Consider the following 19,375-nt stretch of genomic DNA (forward strand, 5'->3'; position numbering starts at 1 on the left):
CGGCCCTGGTTTGCTCAATGCCTTCAGAGTGAAGTGGGGGGGGGGGGGGAGGGGGAGAGAGAGAGAGAGAGAGAGAGATCCAGAGAGAGTTCCAGAGTCAGAAAAATGAAATCAAGTTCTTCCCTAGAACTCCATGGTTTTCTTCCCCTCACTGCCTCTCTTCCTCCTCACACCTTGGCCCGCTGACCCTCCACACCCACGTTTCTCTAGTTTTCCTTTTAATAAGAACCAGAAAGGAATCCTAATATTCAGTAACCCACATTTCAGTGACAATTTTTGTCAAGTGAGTTGCCTTTAGCTACTCAGCCTTCATACCCATCTGAGTCTTGAAGGGTGTGTATTCCTCCAACAGGGATTGAACTCCCTCATGAGTGGGCCATGTTCTCTGGTCAGTGGCTGCCCTTCCTCATTTTCTCATGACTCCTACCTATCCTTTACCCTTGGGACTCAGTGCACACTTTTCTCCCCCTGAAGCCTTCTCTAATCTTCTCATAGGGAGTACCTGCTCCCTTCTCTGAGTACCCTTGACCTTTATCTGCACTTCTTTTATGGACTTAACCACTTTCTCCCTTGTGGCAAAACGAATTTTGTTCATACCTCATTCCCTTCACTAGACTCTGAACTCTGTAAAGGCAGAGTTCTAGGAAGGATTCTAGATTTCCCACAAGGTCTAGCTAATTGTTGGTAATTAGATGAAGAAATTCTTGGGGAGGAAGTCAGAAGAGGGTTATAGAAAAGTGAATTCTCAGGGCCTTCATGTACAAGGCTCTCATTCACTGTGTGCCTGGGTATCTCCCCTCACACCAGAAAGTTCAAAGGAAAAACACAGTGACAAAGATGGCCATTTTAGAATCCATTTATATTGTCAGTGTTACCCTGGGCTTGTTCCAGCCTCACACCAGCGTCTGAAACTGCATCAGACTGTTTGAACATTCATGGCTTCCTTGGGCCAAGTATAGCTGTCCAGTGTAAAGGAGTCATAATCTGGAGTGTAGACCAGGGATCTCACAAAAGCCTCCTTGTCCTTGGGCTCCGGGTAGTAGGAGGCCAGGTTGTGTTTGTACGCGAAGTCGAGGACCTAGGGAAAAACGTCTTGGGTGAGGAACTGGAACTCAGGAGGAACCTGCCTAAAAGTTGCCTACAGGTTGCTTGGGAGCCTGTGGAAGGGGAATAACCCCTGGGGAACCATGAACTGTTGTCCATGAAACCACTGGATAGGAGTTTGAGCTTTCTGCCTAGGCAGGAAGCTGCGATGCAGTGGAATAAACACTAGGCCAGGATCAAGAGGCCTCAGACTGAAGTCTGACTCTGCTTCCAACTGCCTGTGGGTCCTCAGCAGTGACACTGTCCTTGCTGAGCCTCAGTTTCCTCACTGTAAAGTGGGAGTAAGGAGACCTTTCTCTGGAGTAGAGTGAGGATAAAATTAGGTAACAGACAACATCAGGTGTCCAGTACCTGATATTTTTCCTCCCTAAATGGGTTGAGTTGGGAGAATAGCCTGGACATTATTCTGTGGGTATTAGATTTGGTTTCAGGAGAGCATTAATCTCAAGATCCCCGAAAGGAGGGAAATGGACATGGTGGAGCTGGGACTATGAGCTGGACCTATGGTCTTGAGGGCTGATTCTGGACCCTACAATGGACAGCTCATGGGGAACACATGCTGTTGTGCAGCACACTTTCTGAAATTATTTTTAAATCCTATAGAAAAGGTAAGACATATTCTAATAAAAATGACAGTATAATAAACCCTAATGCAATCATTATCTATATTCAACAGTTATCAATGTTGGGCCAGTCTTTATTGCATTGTGTTCTGATTCTCTGAAAACCCATCATCTCTGCAAGGTGTCTAGGATAACATTTTTCCTTGGAATATTCCATGAACCTGATCATGCTGTGGCCCAGCCATTCTGAGAAAAAGGGGGAGGAATGAGCATTTACTCTATACTAAGTGTGGAGCTTTCTCACTATCCTCTTTAATCTTCAGAAGTCTGGGAGAAAGGGACTAGTGGCCCCTTTGGAAAAGGAGGAAACTGAGGCTCAGGAAAGTGAAGTGACTGGCAGAGCTGGGACCTGACAGCCTGAGTTCTTTTCATGATGCTATGAAAATTGACCTTTCTGTATAAATGGACACTTATGATTCATTTTTTAAAATTCCACCCAAATTCCACCCACATTCCGGGCCCCAAGATGATGGACTTTGATGACCTTTTTGCCTGGTGGGAAATCAGGAGCTTTCCCAGAACTGGCCCGAGTGGGTGTTGGGTGTGGGGCTTGAGCTGCAGCCTCCAGGCTCATGCAGTGCAGCCCGAGACGCTCAGGATGTCTCCACAGCTGCCATCCCCTTAGCTCTCCTAAACCCAGACAGAGGAAGGGGTTGAGCCTCACTAGCCGTATGACTGGGGGTCGGATGCTCCTTACTTTGATGGCGATTCTCAGAGACACATCTCGGATGGTGCTGAGTGGTGGGTACAGTCTCCCCTGGGACAAATGCTGCTCAGAGACCTCTTGGGCAATTTGCTGGGGAGAGAGAACCGAGAGTTATAAGCTGAGTTTCTGCCTTCACAGAACAAGCCCAGCTCATTATCCCAGAGACTCACCTTGCCCCTCACAGATGGCCAATTATTGCAGTTCCCGCTGTCATCTCTGCCCTCTCTTGGCCCAGGGGAGCTTAATGCTTGGGTTTTTATTCTTTTTTAGAAGATTATTTATTTATTTATTATTTTAGAGATTGGGGGGAGGGCAGAGAGAGAGAGAGAGAGAGAGAGAGAGAGAGAGAGAATCTTAAGCAGACTCCAGACCCAGTGCAGAGCCCGATGTGGAGCTTGATCTTATTGACCCTGAGATCCTGACCTGAGCTGAAATCAAGAGTCAAATCCTTGAGCCACCCAGGTGCTCCAATGCTTGGGCTTTTAAGCAAGGACTGTACTGTGAGATTTCTGTACTGTGAGATTGGCTGAGGCTTTAAACTACACGAGACCCTAAATTCTAAAGGATAATCACCAAGAGCAACATGAATAAACCTGTGGCTTGTAAAGCAGACTCTAGGCTGCTCCCTTGGCTGGTCCAGCCTATTGCACAGAGATCCTGGAGACCCTCACTTCCTCTCCCACATTCTTGGTAATATCCTGGGTGCCCCCCTGGGCCATCTTGAGCTTTCCTTTCCAGCAGAAAGGCTGCTTCTGCAGTGCGTGATACCACTTTCTCTGAATGAACGCCCTAGGCACATCATCCTGGGAACAGCACCTCCCACAGCTTCCTTCCCTGGTTCAGAGCGGTCTCTGAGGCCCAGCTCTCCCCCTCAAGCCTCACCTCATCATCCAGCCTCACTCAGCCAACTTTGTGGAACAGCCTCTGTTATGTGCTGGCTCCGAATCCACTCCCACCCAATCTTGTGTCAATTTAAATTTGGGAAAAGCCATAGTGCTCTCTCAGAACTGTGTCCCAGAATGGATGAGCCAAAGGAGTTGGTCTTGCCTCAGAGTTTGGCTGACGTTAGGGAAGTGGGTCTCCTCCTCTTCCACCTCATTTTCGTGCTCCTACCTCTCCTCTCCATTCATTCATTCAAACATTAACTGAGCTCTGTCATATGCCAGGCTCTGTGCTAGTTGCTGAGGATCCATGGCAGAGAAGCCTTTTTCCTCCTATAGTCTGGAGTCAGTGGACAATTAACAAACAGGTACAAATGATTGTAACATAATGGTGAGTGTAAGCAGAGGGGGCACAGAGGCACAGAGGAAAGCAGGGCCCGGTCTGCCATGTACAGGAAAGCTTTCCAGGGGAAGTGGGTGACACCAGCTAAGACCCGAAGGACAAAGTATGAAGTACTCAAAAAGAGAGAGGCAACAGCACATCCGATTTCTTGGAGAGAGGCAGCAGGAGGGAGCATGGGTTCTAGACTGTGAAAAGAACATTGGCTAGGTGGAGGTAGGGGGAGGCTAAAGGCTGGAGAGGAAAGGAAGGAGGGCCTGCTGATGACATGCCTTGTATGGAAACCATGTGAAGGAGTTTGGGCTTTATCCTGTTAGCACCAAGGAGCCATTCAAATGTCTGAAATGAGGAGAGAGATAGACTGTTCTGGGTTTTCAAGGATTTTCTTGGGGGGTGGGGAGGTGTAGAAGATGGGATCAGAGGGAAACAGGATGTCCATGGCTTGATCTGCATCTGCAAGAGTCATCCTGCAGAGTGAAGAGAGATATCATGTAGGGGTGGTCACTTCTCAGATGTTGGGCACTGGTGGTGCTTTGCTGCAGCTCTGGGGCCATTCTGGTGCCACTGCTCACAAGCCCAGTGACCTTGGACATGTAGCTTAGACTCTGTGCCTCGCTTTCCTTGTGTGTCACATAGCAATAATCACTATCTATTTTACAGAGTTGTCAAGGTGGAAGGAGATATATAAATCTCTTAAAAGTCCTATTATTTTTTTCCATAGGAAAATCGGATTTAACTTAAATGTCTAAACCTAAAAGTACTCCTTTCAGAAATTTAAAGACCAGACTGTCAGCTGCTAGAAGGGAGAGATCTTCACTTGTTTGCCACAAGCAATTATTAATAGGTGGATTGAGGAGAGGTTCCTGTGTAGTTGATGGACACTGCTCATGAAATGATGGAGCTGACCTGCCCCACAACACTAGGAGGTGGGCATGTAGATGTCTCTTGGGCTTACAGGGGAAGGCTCTGGCAACCATGTTTTTGCACAATAGGGCAGTTTGCTTTTAGGTTAACTCTAAGCAGGAAGTGACTCTTCCCACCCAATGGGACATTCAAAGATCTCCACTCTCGGCCACAGGACACCACCACCACTGACACAGCAGGAAGAAGAAATACACAGAATACTCACACAAGATGGACAGAGGCCCATGGCACAAAGCCATAGCTAGTGTGCTCATGGCTTGGGGGAGGCTGAAAAACCTTCAGGGACACTACTTGCACGTCTTTGTGGAGGCAGTGCTCAAAGACCAGGACGTAGTAAGAAGGAACCTAGAGCATGAGACAGTTCCTTATGGGACTCCCAGAAGTAGAGCTAGATAGGGCTGCCTGGAGGCTGTTCCCATGGCTTGCTGGTTCGGGGCTCTCACCATGGTGAGGGGGAAAGGCAAATGTGTCAGAAAGCACAGTAGAGCCTTTGGAACTCATTGGGGATAAATATATCTAGTATTTGTTTATAGTTTTGGTTAGTTTAGCCTCCCCAAAGAGACATTTCTATGGTTTCCTCAGAGTGAAGATAAATGTGAAGTGCCTGGCATTTAGTAAACGTGTGGTAAATGTAAGCCACTGTAGCTGCTAGTAGTAATAGCCATTATTATGAATGTAGGCTGTCATTCTTAATGGATTCTTTCATTGTTTTCATCACGTCCAGTAAAGAATCATTTTGGGAGTATTTCTAGTAAGATACACGGGGAGTACTCCTGTATCTGTGCTCCAGATCCAGGCCAGAATAGGGAAACCTGGCTTGCAATCTATCCCTTTCTTACAGAAAGCTGCCCTAGTGGGGCTTATCCTACAACAGCTTACCCTGGCAATGTGGTCAAAATCAGGGGCTGGAAGAATCCGTGGCCTGTCATGGTCCATGAGCCTAGTTTCAGATGGCTTTGGTGGCATCTCCTCTGTTCTAGGCATCATGTGGGCACTGCTGGGAAGCAAGGGGCAGATAAGCTATGTCCCCTCACTGCCAGTGCCTCCTGTCAATGCCTCCTCCCATTGGCTAGTCCTTATTCTCCCTTAAAAATTGTATGTTCTGAGAGAAGTTTAAGCATCGAGGTGATCTTGACCAAAGCTTGAGGTCAAGCATTTTGAGGATCTACTGCTAGGTTTGGGGCAGGTGGGTAGAAGAGGTGGTAGAAGGAATCTTTGGGGGCCCAGTGTAGGACCTGGTATAGATCACAGGCCCTATTGGGAGTGTGCATGCAGGGGAGCAGGGGCAGTGATACCTCTGCCGTCAGGAGGAAGATCTCATCTGGGATGTGCCGGATCCCGCCAGCAATGACTCCCAGAGCCACTCCAGGGAACACATAGGCATTGTTTCCTTGCCCAGGAATGAAGGTCCTGCCATCTTCTAGAGTCACGCTCTTAAAAGGACTTCCACTGGCAAAGATCCCTCGGCCCTGGAGTTGGGAAGAAAACCAGAGATGGAGCGTGGAGATGGGTTTCAGGCAGTAATGGTGGCCTAGTTTTATCTCCCGAAGGTCAAACCCTTCTTCATTCTCTCCCAAATGGCTCAGCATTGGGCTGAGCACACTGCAGGTGCTGAAAGCACACTTGTTCATTGACCAGAAAGCTTAGCTCCCACTGAGTTACCTGGCAGCCAAGAAATCACTGACAGGTGAAGGTATTTTAACCTGTCACCTCCCGAGCGGGCCAATCCAGGTCATGACACGTATGCAGGTGACCTAGAGTCTATAAATGCCTCAGGTTCTGGTCAAAGCTCTATGTTACTAGAGGAACCCTGAATAGTATAACATGATGGTAAGAGCTTGGGCTTCAAAGCTCCACTCCTTATTAGCTCTGTGACCTTGGGCAAGTTATTTCATCTTTCTGAACCTTGGTTTGCTCATCAGTGATGTGGGGACGTTTTTTTCACCCTCATAGGGTTTCTCATAATCATGGTTACTATGTCCTCTCAGCCTGGGGAAGGAAGGACTCCCCGCTGACCTCAGTGACCCGGTAGCACTTCTCAGCCGTGCACTCGGCCTTGCTGGTGGGGTTGCTCAGGGCAAAGATGATAGGGCGCTCGTGGAAGGAGGCCATGTCCCTCAGAATCTGCTCCGTGAAGGCTCCTGCGATGGCAGCAACACCTACAGGGAAAAGGGGGGTAGTAGGGATGCCTACTCTTTATAAACACCCCATTCCTCTCGTGGTGGTGGTGGTGGTGGTGGTGGTGGGGAACTTGGTGCAACATGAAAGACTTTTGGAGATAGCATCCACCATATGGGTGGATGGAGGGAGCCAAAGAGAAAAGGGTCTTCTTGCGTGAGCTGGGTAAGACCTCCTGTTAATCCCTAAGGGAACGCGGGTCCACTTCAGGTCTCTGCTCAGTTGAGATGTATTCGTGAAGGCATTCCTGGGCATTGTCCTTTAGGGTGCATGGCTCTCCCAGTACAGGAAGAGATGCCAGGGTCCCCTGTTTGGGAGACCAGTGCTCACTTCCTCTCGGTTAGAAAGACCAGCCCTGTGCTTTTCCACTGCATTGTATAAATCTTCCTCACTAAGCCCCAGTTTGGTGCCTTAGTTCTGTGGCTTTTTATATAGTAGTCACTCAGTGAAAGATTGTGGCACTGAAGTGGACATGGAATCAGGGAGGGAGCTGTGTTTCCATTGATGACTTATGCCTCCTGGCTGAGCCTTAGTTTGCACCTGAAAGTCAAGAGGGTTAGCTGGGCTGGACAGTGGGCCTCCTGCCTCCTCCTACCTATGATGGCCGTGGGCTTCACCAGCCTCACCACCTCCTCCAGGCTCTTCACTTCAGGATGGTCCTGGGCAAACATCTCCTTCTCATGGTTTAGGTGGCTCCTCCCCTGCAGGGAAAGGAAAACATGGTGCTTGGCAGTGAGAACAGCTTGGTTGGACATGGATGCATCTGGAGATTCTGAGAGCATTCCCTGGAAAGCCCCTTGCTTTGGTTTGAGCTATCAGAAGCCTTGTCACTCATCCTCTTGATCAGATCTCCTGATAAAACCCAAGGTGGAACCTGAGGATTTTATTGGGTTTGTGTCACAGTGTGGGGATGTATGTGGGGATTTATTTAAGTCAAAACATACATGGAGAATCTATAAAGCCTTCCTTTGTGCTGCTAGGATCATGGCTTCCTGGGCCAGGACAGAAAGGCTCTCATGAAATGTCTGTATCTGAATAAGACCTTTGGCCCCAAGGCTGCCAGCACTTAGGGCCAGTTGAGGGATGGGGGCCTGAGTCACCCAGGGTCAGGAAGCTAATTTGAATGTATTTTACAAGAGCCACTGACCTCCCTGTGAATAGTAATAAGCTAAGCCCCAGGACAGGCTTGCAATGGCTGGCTGTTCTCAACAAGCCCAGGATTCTTTCCATTTCCTCAAATGGGAGTCAGTGGGTGACAGGCTAGTAGATGGTACAGATGTCTCTGATGACTCCTTTGGGTCAGCTGGCCTCATGAGAGGCAGAGTGAAGACCTCAGCTTTGAGAGAGATTAGAGCAGGGGTAAGCTTCATGGGATGAGCAAAATAATGTTGAAAGGTGGCAAGAGGGTAGCCTCTGGCAGCTTTTACCTTTGCCTGACTTATGCTCTAGAATGACCTGCGGTGGGGGGAGGAATCCCTTCTGGAGGTGATCTGGCTCTATATGAGACAACAGAAGGTCAGTTTCTGCTGAGGCTCTTCTATTCTTGGTTGACACCCCTATGTACTTCCTTCATTTTTACCTCTGTCATCTTAAAAAAAAAAATCTCTCACTGGCATTCTATGTCAGTGGAATTTGGGGCATTAAAGCTTGGAGCTTTCAGTGAAATCCTAAGGAAGGAGGCCATCCAGTTATGCCCTTCACCATATTCCAGCTAGAAGCCAGACTGTATCTCATTCATGCTTTCACTCATACTTCAAACATAATTACACACTCATTACATGCCATTGATATGAAGACTACATAGCCTAGTGGGCAGAAAGACAATTACAAGGGCAACTGCCCTATAGTGTGGCAAGTGCAATGTGTGGAGGGGAATGGCTACATGAGCATAAATGTAGAAAATGAACTGAGACCTAGATGCTCAGGGAAAGCATCTTGGAGGAGGTAACAGAAGACAAGGAGGAAACAGATGGGGTTGAGGGTTGAGAGTGGGTGTGTGGCACAAGACAAGGGCATTTCAGACAGAGGAGTAAAATATGCAAGGATGTGGAAGAGAGGGCAGGTTACTTTTGGAACATTATGATTTACTGTTGCTGGAGGTTAGTACAGGCTTTTGGACAGAGCAGTTAAGGCTTCTGCTTTGGAGGTTAGGACATTACCCTCCTGTTGCTTTGTATTTTGTCTGAGCATTTTGCCCCCTGGAGACCTCTTATAGTCTGGTTCCAATAGCTGTAGGTGTCAGGAAACCTCTAGGTCTCCAGACTGACAGTACCTTGACAATGAGCCCCTTGGAGTCCACCATCCAGATCTTCCTTGTAGCCTCCGCCTTGGGTACACCTTCTTTTTCCAGGGCCATGACAAGGAGGTGTGCGATGCCCATGGCTGCCTGGGAGGTACCATATGGTGGACGTTCAGATACAAGGCAGATAGCTGCTCAGCATTTATCAGATGCTTTACCAAGATCCTCTCTTCTCTGCACCTTTCCCCCTACTCCTTAAGGCCCAGTAAAGTCCTTGAGACACCCAAATGGTGTCCAGGCAGCTGCAGTTGTCATAAGATACCTTGATGGTTCCTCTTCTCTGAACCCCTAAACACCTCTCTTTCTTCATGCTTCACCCATCATTCTCCTGATGGCACCTACCTCACCTGCACCTTGGAAAACAAACACGTGATTGGAGAGCTTGTTCTTAGTGATTCGTAGAGCAGCCAGGATCCCTGCCACAGCGACGGAGGCTGTGCCTGCAACAGAGTACCCTGAGGTCAGTCCCTGGCCACTGGGTTCCAATCTCTAAAAGAAGACCCTTGGCAGAGTTCCCCATGACTAGAATGTGCAGCAGAACAAGTGACGTTCCTTGGCCTTACGGAAGTCAAGTCTGTAGGCATGCTGGCTCTGGAGCAAGTGCACGCCCTGTTTTGTAGCTAATTGTTCTTTTGAGAAACAGCTCCTGGATTGTTACTGGACCCTGGGAATGAGGATCAGATAGTCAGGTGCTGCTACTACCATCATTCATAAATGAAATGACAAGTACAAATTTAATAGAAGCCGAAAAGAAGTATGAGCCTCACAGAATAATTTAAGGGATAAATGGATAAAAAAAAACAAATTAAAAATGAGCCCACAAAGTAGCCATGAGACATTAGGTGACCATGTGATCTGAGCTGCCTATCTTACCCACCAAGTCATAAGGTTGGTGTGCCCGGTAGCATACCATCATCAATGGCTTGAGGCCATCTGGAAGGTACAAGTAAGTTGCATGAGCAGGTGGCTCAGACTCATTTGACATCTTCTGCTGCTGCATGATTTCTTCTCGCTCAGTGCACACCTACAGCCTCACTAGGGATTCCTTATGACCAAGGAGAAAGAAACGTGGGCTTGGTTTACAGATTATTCTTAATGATATACTGGGATCAATGGGAAGTTTATGGCTGCAGCTTCACAGCCCCAATAAAAGGTAGCCCAAAAAGGTGATAGTGAGGAAAATATTCCCAATGGACATGACTTAAAGTTGTAAATTTGGTTGTCCATTTTGGACCAAGAGATGGCTAGATCTACATTGATTCATGGGCAGTTGCTAATGGTTTGGCTGATGGTCAGGGACTTAGAATAAAATAAATAGTAAGATTGGTGATAAAGAGGTGTGGGGAAGGGGTGTGTGGACGGACCTCTTGGGATAGATGTACAGTGTGAACATACTTGGGCTACATAAGAACGTTCACCAAAGGGCATAATGAAATAGGTTCCCTCAATCAGGTGGAGAAAATGGCATGTCCTGTGTATGTTAGTCGGCGTCCTTCTCCCACCATCCAGGGTTTATAAAATGAGTTTATGTACAAAGGAGCCATGGTGGCAAGGATGGAAGCTAAGCATGGACCTCCTCTCATCAAGGCTAACCTACTACTGCTACTGCTAAATGACTAACCTGTCAACGGCAGAGACTAATATGGAGCTCCTGGTATGGCACCATTCCCTGGGAGGACCATTTACCTGGCAGCAGGATGATTACATTGGATTCTTTCCATTATAAACAGGGGAGAGACTTGTCTTCACTGGAATAAACAAATATTCTGGATATAGATTTTCTTTCCCTGTATATAATAATCTGCCAATGCCATAATCTGTGGATGTTTGGAATCTGTGAATGGCCTATTCACCATCCCAATATATTCCAGACAATGAGGCTCTAATCAAGGAATTCATTTCACAGTAATAGAAGTGAAGCAATAGGCTTATGCCCATGGAATTCAGTGGTATTACTAAGTACTCTTCCGCTTAGGAGCAGCTGGCCTAATAGATTGGCAGAATGGGCTCCTGAAGACTTACTTAAGATTCAGTAGAGGTAACACCCCATGAAGCTGGTGAAGTTCTATCTTACAGGATGTAATATAGGATTTGACTTAGCAGACAATACATTGTGCTCTTTCTCCCGCAGCCAGAATACTTGGGTCTGGAAATCAAGGGGTTGAAGTGGAAGTGTTTCCTTTCACCATTTCACCTAATAACTCACTTGTACAAACTTTGCTTCCTGTCTCTTCAATTTTGTGCTCTCTGGATTGGAAGTGTTGATTCCCATGACACAGATGTTTCTACAGCATTCACAACATGGTTCTACCAAATTGAGATCTGAGACTGCCCCTTGGCCATCTGGTGCTCTTTTTGCCATGAAACCAGGGGACAAAGAAAGACAGGATTACTTTACTGGCTGTGGTTATTCATCCTGATACTGATGGAAAACTGAGGACAGGAGGGATTAGGTCTAAGCCCAGGGGATCCTCTGGGGGTGTGTCTCAGTACTTGTATGCTCAATAGGAGATAAGAATGAATAGTATTACAACAAAGGAGAGGTAGGACCACTGAGGATTCACCTTCAGAAATAAAGGTTTGGCTCATCCCACCAAAAAATCCCAGACAACTGAGGTCCTGCCTGAGGACAAGAAAGAAAACAGGGTGATGGAAAGGCTAGGAGAAGAGGAAGGAACGCTTTTTCCAGCATCATGCCTGCCTTGTAAGATTGCCGGGTAAAATGTAGGACACATAAATTTGAATTTTTGATAAACAACAAATAACTTTTCTTTTTTTAGTGTATGTCCCATGCAATATTAGTATAAATATTCTAAAAAAATTATTCATTCCTTATCTGAAATTCAAATTTAAGTAGGCATGCTGCATTTTCATCTTGCTAAATCAGTAAACTCCACAGCCTTGGCTTTCCACTTCTACAGCAACAGATTGTTCTGTTGAGTTGAATCCAGAAGCACTCTGTCCATCACTTGCAGAACGAGCCTTGTAGCGCACGCCTCAGAGATACCAATACTAGCTGGCTGTCACCTGGTCTTCCTTTTTACTCTATAGGCTCCGGGCTGGGAGCAGGTCCTTAGGGCTTTTCATTTTTTAAATACATAATAAGCAGGACTTTGTACTAAGTCTTTTCTGCTAAAGCAACGGGTGTAGACCCTACCTGATAGAGAGTTCACAGTAAAGTAATCACACGGGCAGTGGTAAGCCTCCATGATAGTCAAAGAAAAGAAGTTACATGGGGGACAACTTATGGGTTGTTGACGTTGCACAAATCACAGTAACTGATGTCATCCAAGGCTGGTGAGGGAGGAGTGAAAAGTAAAAAGTTGCAGCATAAATTGTATTTTAAAATGCTACAAACTTTTTTGGAAAACTCTTTCCCAATATAGAACAAAGGCATAACATGTTCGTGCCCTTTCACCTCATACTTCGACTCCTGGGAATCTATGTATGGAAAAATCCACCATGCATGTCCTAGGATATTTATGATGGTGTTATTTATAATGCAGAATGACTGGAAATAACTTAAACATCTAACAAAGGAGTGACGGTTAAGTAGAAGCTAATGTGGACACTCAGAATGTACTGCAGCCGTTTAAAATAATCATGAAGATGGGGCAGCAGAGAAAATGCTATTAAGTTAGTAGCTAATGTCAGATATTGCTCTAAGTGTTTTATGTGTCTAACTATAAAGACATTTATTTGTTTAATCCTACCTATTATCACCCTCATTTCTCAGCCTGAGAAAATGAAGTACAGAGTCGTTTGATGAGTTGTCCTAGATTATATAACAGAGTGAGGATTTGAAGGGTATCAGGGAATCCCGGGGAATCAGGCACGAGGCCTTGTGCTCCTAACCATTAGACAATGCTTCACTGGGTTAGCTGGAAGGAAGAGAACCTTAAAAGGTCTACATATCATAATTCTAGTTGTAATGAAACATGCACTGAGAATCTGGAAGGAATAACAGAATATTAAAGGTTTGCAGAGTGGGAATATGAATGAATTTTCTGTTTACTCTTTGCAGTTATCTAAGGGATTTGTATTTTGTAGCTCTGGGGATGGGCCTTCTCCCAGAATATGGGCTGGATTTGTGCCTGGCTTAGAGGCCATGTGTTGGGCCAAGACAGGGGGCACATGAAACAGCCAGAGGCTAATAAGGACATGCTCATTGTGGACCTCCAAAGGCAGGACCTGATGGGGGGAACACAGAAGGAGGGGTGTAGGCTCTCCAGCCTTCACATAGGAATGGTCTGGAGGGCTGCTAAAGTGCCACAGGGTCCCACGGCCTGGGCTGAGGACTACTGGGGGGCTTTCCTGACATCCTCCTGAGGGTCCCCAAGGAGCTCACAACGCAGGTGTGGAGGGCCGTGGCCCATGCTAGGCACTTGTGGAAGAGGACTCAAACATCGTCCCTGCCTCTGGGGAACTCCCTATTCACCAAAGCTTGGGCACGAATAGCTGTTACATAATCAGTAGTCAGAGGTCATTATTTAGAATTCATTGCCTTCATTTTATGTCTTAAGCATCAATTAGGTATTGGACTCTGAGTTACCAAGGATACCATTGGTAACAAAACAGGTTCCTTCCTGCTCTGTAAAGAAAGTGTTAACTGCAAGTATAACTTTATAAAGAAAGTATAACCAGTATTAACTGATTACAAGTGTGATGACAACTATGAAGAAGGTGTTTACGATATGCCTCTTGTTAGTTCACGGATAGAAAAGTCTATTGTCAGCATCGACCCCCTTTTGCTTCATGCCTCCCCACGTACTCCATGCAATGGGTGCATTACTGCTCATTCCTGAACACGTTGTGTCTTTCTCCCCTCCTGTGCTTTGCCCAGCTGTTTACCATCTATAGGACCTTCTGCAGTTCGTTATTGATTCCTTAAGACCCAGCCCACAGGATCTCCTCTGCCAGACATCCTCTGTTTTCTCCAGCCAGGCAGCCTTAACCTCTCTTTCTCTGCCCAGATCTACTTTTGATTTAACCTGAATAAAGAGAGGCTGTATCATGGCCAGGCTCAGAACTGTACTGTGTTCAAAAGGAATACCATGCTGACACCCAAGAAAGCATCAAAAAACAATTTAAGTAATTATTTAAAGGTAGTAAGAATTGCACAGTATGACCCTCCTCCAAATTCCTAAACACCCTGGCCTATGATATGTCCACTTATTGCATCAGCTACTCCCCATTTCCATCTTTCTGCAAATAACTTTGTGCAAACTCCACACATCCTACTCTTTGGCTCCCAAGAGCCACTTTCATTTTAGTTCTACTGGGTCAGAGTCTGTATTTCAAAAGATCTTCAGATGATGTATATGCATGCCCGTTTAAGCCTGAGATGTACCGCACTAGATGGCTTCTCTAGGTGAAGTACTGGTTTTCTTCCACTGGATAGAGAGGGGGTTTCTATTCATCTGATTCTATTTCAGGCCATCTTCTGCCTCCTGAAAAGAGTAGCTGTGCAAGACATGCGCCGCCAGATGGCGCCAAAGATATTCCATCAGAGAATCCCAAAGACAACTGACCCCCCCCCCCCCCCCCCCCAATGCCTTGATGGGTCCTTTCCCTCTCAGAGGCTAAGGCTCAACTGTGGTTAGAACCTACAAGCCCAACAATTGGGCTTAGCTGTAGAAATTCAGTGCTGGATGGGGACTGGAGAGAATGACTTACAACAGATGAGGGCACTGTCGCCCAGTCGGAAGCAAAGCAGGAACACCAGGGTGCTACTTCCTGCCCTTTGTGGTCTCTGAGGCTCAGCCACCCTCTCCTGACTTGGGACTTGATGGCAGCAGGAAGGGCATGATGGGCTTTCCTTGGGGGAGAACTGAAGGGTGGGGGTAGTGGAAGTAGAAGGAAGTGACCTTGGGCAGGAGATGTCAATGATTCTGGAAAGGGTGGAGAACACAAAACAATAGGAAATCTGATAGGAAAGAATGTAACACTTCCATGAAAGGGTACAAGGGCAACTGCCATCTATTGATCACTCTCCTCGCGACCTTGACTCTGTGCTAGGTGTGTGTTTAGCTCTATTTGCTCATTTAATCTTCACAACAACTCTACCAAGCAGGTATTAGGAGCCCCCGTTTTCCCCCCTCTCAGAGGTGGAAAGTGAGGTTCAAACAATCAGGAGAGAACTTCTAAATCCTCTTCCAAGTCTAGAAACCCTCCAAGTCCTCACACTTGTCTTTCCTCCTGTTACCACCGATGGGCCATCCCCGCTCCTTGCTAAAGCCACCTCCAGGTATGTGCCAGATCCCATCTGTTTTGCCCACTCAAGGAATTTGTCTCATAATTCTCTCTCTCTCTTTCCTCTCTCTCTTTTGTATCCTCTATTTCTCTTCTGCTGAATCACCGCCATCAACGTACAAATAGGTCCTCAAGCTCCCACCTTTGGAAGGCTTTGTCTTGACTCTGTATAGTCTCACCCTATTTCTTATTTGTAAAGAGCTGAATATACTTGTCACCTCTTTTTTCCTTTTTCCTCCCTAAAACCCAGTCCAATCAAGCAACTGTCCCCACCTCTTGGCAAGGTCACCCTTTGGGAAACTCTCTCTGCCCTTGGCTCCTGGAGCCCCACACTCCTGCTCTTCTCTCTGGGATCCTCCTCTGAGGCCAGCCTGTCAAGTGGCAAGTTACCCTGATTACAGACCAACATTCAAGAGACAAAACAGCAGTTCTGGAGCAGCCCTATCTTATAAAGTCTGGCAAATAAAGTTATCTCATCATTGACTTTCATTTTGGGTAGCTCTTGGGTAAAGTGTTAGGGATTCAAAAGTGGAGAGGAAGCAAACTAGTTAGCTTTCTGGAGGTAGCCACCTGGAGAAGCCCAGGGCTCCAGGGAGGTTGTTGAACCTGGCTGGTGCTCATGAATGCCATGGGCCATACAAACTGTGACTGGGTGTTTCCCATTCACGATGAAATAAAAACAAGCTTTCCTTTTCAGAGGGAGCTTTCCATAATTACATTTCCTGTAAACTGAGTATTAGAGGTTGTACATTTGGGAAACAGCACAAAAGGACAAGCTGAAAAGGTAGTTTCTAATGGTCACATTTGACAAAGTTAAAGGACCCTTCATGCTGAACAACAGATTACTGGAGGAAAGGGAAGAACTAGCCAGTTTTCAGGTGAGGTACAACTGCTGTCCCACACGGGGACAAGGGCACGGGGTTAGGCTTGGTCAGGGTCCATTCATGGTGGCCTTGGAGGCCTGGGGCCATGTGGGGACTGTGTGTCCTACACTTCAAGGCCAGGCCCGCTCCTACCTTCCCCATCATTCATTGTCCATTAGTGTCTGTACTGGGTGCCTGTTCTGGGCCTTCAGTACACCAGGCCTTGGGTATAGAAGGGTGAATAAAACAGTCGGTTTGTAGGTAGTTAACAGCACATATGTTCAGAAAATTCAAGTTCCCCTTATTGGATACAGCCAAAGCCCTCTAGGCTACTTCAGCCCTATTTCTGTGTCATGGGAGAACTTTCTGGAATCCCTAGACTCTATAGAAGGCAGTTCCTGGCCCATGCAGAAGATGGGTTAGACCCACTCTGACACAATTTGGGAGGAACCAGAGGGAATAATTACCATCTTGTTGGCTTCTTTGAGGTTTTACCTGATGTAACAGGCTAATGAGAAGTCACAGGAGCCGGGAGCAGATGCAAGAGACTCACAAGAAACTCAGGGCTAGAGATAGCCCTGTTAAGTGAAGAACAGCCAGAGAACACAGGACTTCATGGGAAAAAAAGAAAAAAAAAAAAAAAAAAAAAAGAAAGGCTGTGGAGAGAAGGTTGAAGAGGCCAGGGAGGCTTCATGATGAGGGAGAGAGATTGGAAGGGCCAGGAATGCTGCTCCATGTGTGTGGTGGTGCAGGGGAGGGGGCCGAAGCCCCTAAGAGCCGGAAATAGCTCCTGGTGTCTTGTAAACAGGAAAAACCAGCTGGTCAAAGTCTTCAGAGCTTGGCCATTCCTTCCCATCTGCCCCTATCATGACATCTGAGCTCTGGGGAACTCTGAGCATTCTGCAAAAGGGGTGACTCCTAGGTCTGGGGAAGGGTGGGGTTAGCCAGACCCCTGTGGGACGAGCTTGGCCCAGGGCGTGGTACCCTGGAGGAGGTGAGGCTTGAGCCTTTAAGGACACACAGATGTTAGTCAAGAGAAGCAGAGAACTCTAGGCAGAGGGACCAGCATATTCAAAATCACAATTGGCAGAAAATTCATAGAATGAGGAGGAAGTCAATGGGCTAGAAGAATAGGGTGTATGTGGGAAGTAGGCAGAGGTCCTGCCTCCCTTCTCCTCAGGCTTGCCCACTCCTGTGCTCACACGGACCTCTCTCCTCCAGTCCACCCAGCCTCTCTGTCTTTGGGTATCAGCCCTCCTTTCCTCCCTCTCACACGTATGTGTCAGGAGCCTACTATGTCCCAGAGGTACTCATACTAGGTACCAGAAGTGAGTACTACTGCATGCCTGTCCCTGCCTGTCCCTATGACAACCTGGTGCCACAAACAGGGATAATGATGGAAACACCTCGCAGTGAATCAGTGTGGGCCAACCCGAGTCGGTGATGGCTTTTTCAAAGCATCCTGGTCGTCTGTCGGCACTGGCTGATTATCATTCCTGGCTGTTGATACTCTCATGTCCATTTTGCGGATAAAGAAAAGAAGGCTGTGAGGATTTAAGCCATTTGGCCAAAGCACAAAGTAGAAAAATGGGGATTCAGACCTTGGCTTGTCTCAATCCAAGGCCTGACTATTAAGTACTCTGACTCACAAGTTAAAACTTGAAAGCGCGAGAGGGTGATGACGGCCTGACATAGCACATGGCACCCTGACAGGCCATCTGGTTCCGGGGATGTGCTGGGACCTGGGAGCAGTGCAGGTCCAGGGCAGGCTGATGGGGCAGGAGGATGCTCTGGAACAGACAAGCCGGCTAGACTTTCGTGTCCCTGGCCATACGGTGTGAGCAGCTAGCAGTGGGGGCCCGAGGCCCAAGGTCACTAGGCCAGCAGCATCCTGGATCTGGCTCCCGGGAAAGGATACAGCTGGCCTGTCCTCCTGCATGACCACTCTTGTTGCCGTTCCCCTTCTAGGTCTCTTTCTCCTCCCCTAAGGGCAGGGATGCTTCTCTGGTTCCCGCTGAAACAAATAGACACCTGAGGCCCTGCCTCTTCCAAATTCCTGAAGAGCCTGCCAGCAGTAGCCAGTGCACGAGCAGCCCCGCTCACTGAGAACCGGCCTGGGGTGGCTGAGACTCCCGTGAGTCAGCAGGGGTGGGGGCAGAGGAGCCTGCTGGCAGCCCTGGGGGCACCAGGCCCTTCCAGCACTGGGGCTGCAGGGGCCCCACCATGTGGGCAGCCCTGTGGGGTTGCAGAGTCCCAGGTGAGTGCTCTAGCAGCCTGGCCACAAGACAGTTCCAGTTGTGTGCCAGAGCTCCTGCTCAGCTCCAGGCCTGGCCCTGCCCTCACGGAGCACAGTCTGGGAGGACCCTGAAGCCTTTAGTCATATCTTCCTTGTTCCACCAAGGATGTGATGCTGGGCTGGTATTCAGAGCAGGCAGCGTGGCCCCTGTCTCGTTTTCCAGTCCCTACCATGTGTGTGGTTCCAGGCAGATTGTGATGATGAGTCCTCCTGGGGTGGGCTGGGTCTGTCCCCAGCAACCACCTGTGATTTGTTGTTGGTGTCTGTTTACCACTGTCATGCCTCCTTCTCTTTTGCCTGCCTCTCTCCCTCCTCCTCCTTTCTCCAACTCTCTTCAATTCTGCATGTGGATGTTCCTTTTCTATTTTTGAGCATGGCTATATAGTTTTAGGTTTCATTTATCTTTACTTTGTACTTGGAGGTGAAAGGGGCCAATTCTAGCATGAGCTTAACACCTTCTATGTTGTCCCATGAATCCTAGAATTCCTCACCCGTCTCCTGATTGCCCACTTAGCACTGAGAACACACATCAGAGGCTTCTGGAGCTGGACCCATCAGTAACCAGCTGGTGATTGGGGGGAGGGGAGGTGTAGGGAGTGGTGGTAAGCCCCTTCCCCTCTCTGGGCCTCCTCTTTGGTCTGTAAACTGGGGGAGTTGAATGAACGGATGGGGAATATGGGAGCAGCAGGCTGCTGGAGCCCAGTGACACCCCCAGTCATGTGGGATCTGGGATTTAATTCTTAGCAAGCAGACTCACTGCACTGCCTCCCACATGCAGGGAACAGGCAGCCCAATGTCACAGAGACGGAGGGAGAACTCAGCTCTGAGTCAGAAATAACCAGGTTCTAG

At 47.7% G+C, this 19,375-nt stretch overlaps 1 protein-coding gene across 4 annotated transcripts in view; it reads right to left on the reverse strand.

The window, feature by feature from the left end:
• Positions 1 to 840: 840 nt before the first annotated feature.
• Positions 841 to 19,375, reverse strand: part of ME3 (malic enzyme 3) — a 187,954-nt gene continuing 169,419 nt past the window's right edge. For all 4 annotated transcript variants that reach the window (XM_041729700.1, XM_041729703.1, XM_041729702.1 and 1 more), the window contains 7 exons: positions 9,458 to 9,555; positions 9,089 to 9,202; positions 7,412 to 7,517; positions 6,655 to 6,797; positions 5,934 to 6,107; positions 2,425 to 2,523; positions 841 to 1,078 (listed from right to left, as the gene is read on the reverse strand). In XM_041729700.1, coding sequence (XP_041585634.1) covers positions 917 to 1,078; positions 2,425 to 2,523; positions 5,934 to 6,107; positions 6,655 to 6,797; positions 7,412 to 7,517; positions 9,089 to 9,202; positions 9,458 to 9,555 — 896 coding nt within the window. In that variant the 3' untranslated portion in view covers positions 841 to 916. The remainder of the gene's footprint in view (positions 1,079 to 2,424; positions 2,524 to 5,933; positions 6,108 to 6,654; positions 6,798 to 7,411; positions 7,518 to 9,088; positions 9,203 to 9,457; positions 9,556 to 19,375) is intronic.

Source organism: Vulpes lagopus, chromosome 15 (assembly GCF_018345385.1).
Source record: "Vulpes lagopus strain Blue_001 chromosome 15, ASM1834538v1, whole genome shotgun sequence".
NCBI lineage: Eukaryota > Metazoa > Chordata > Mammalia > Carnivora > Canidae > Vulpes > Vulpes lagopus.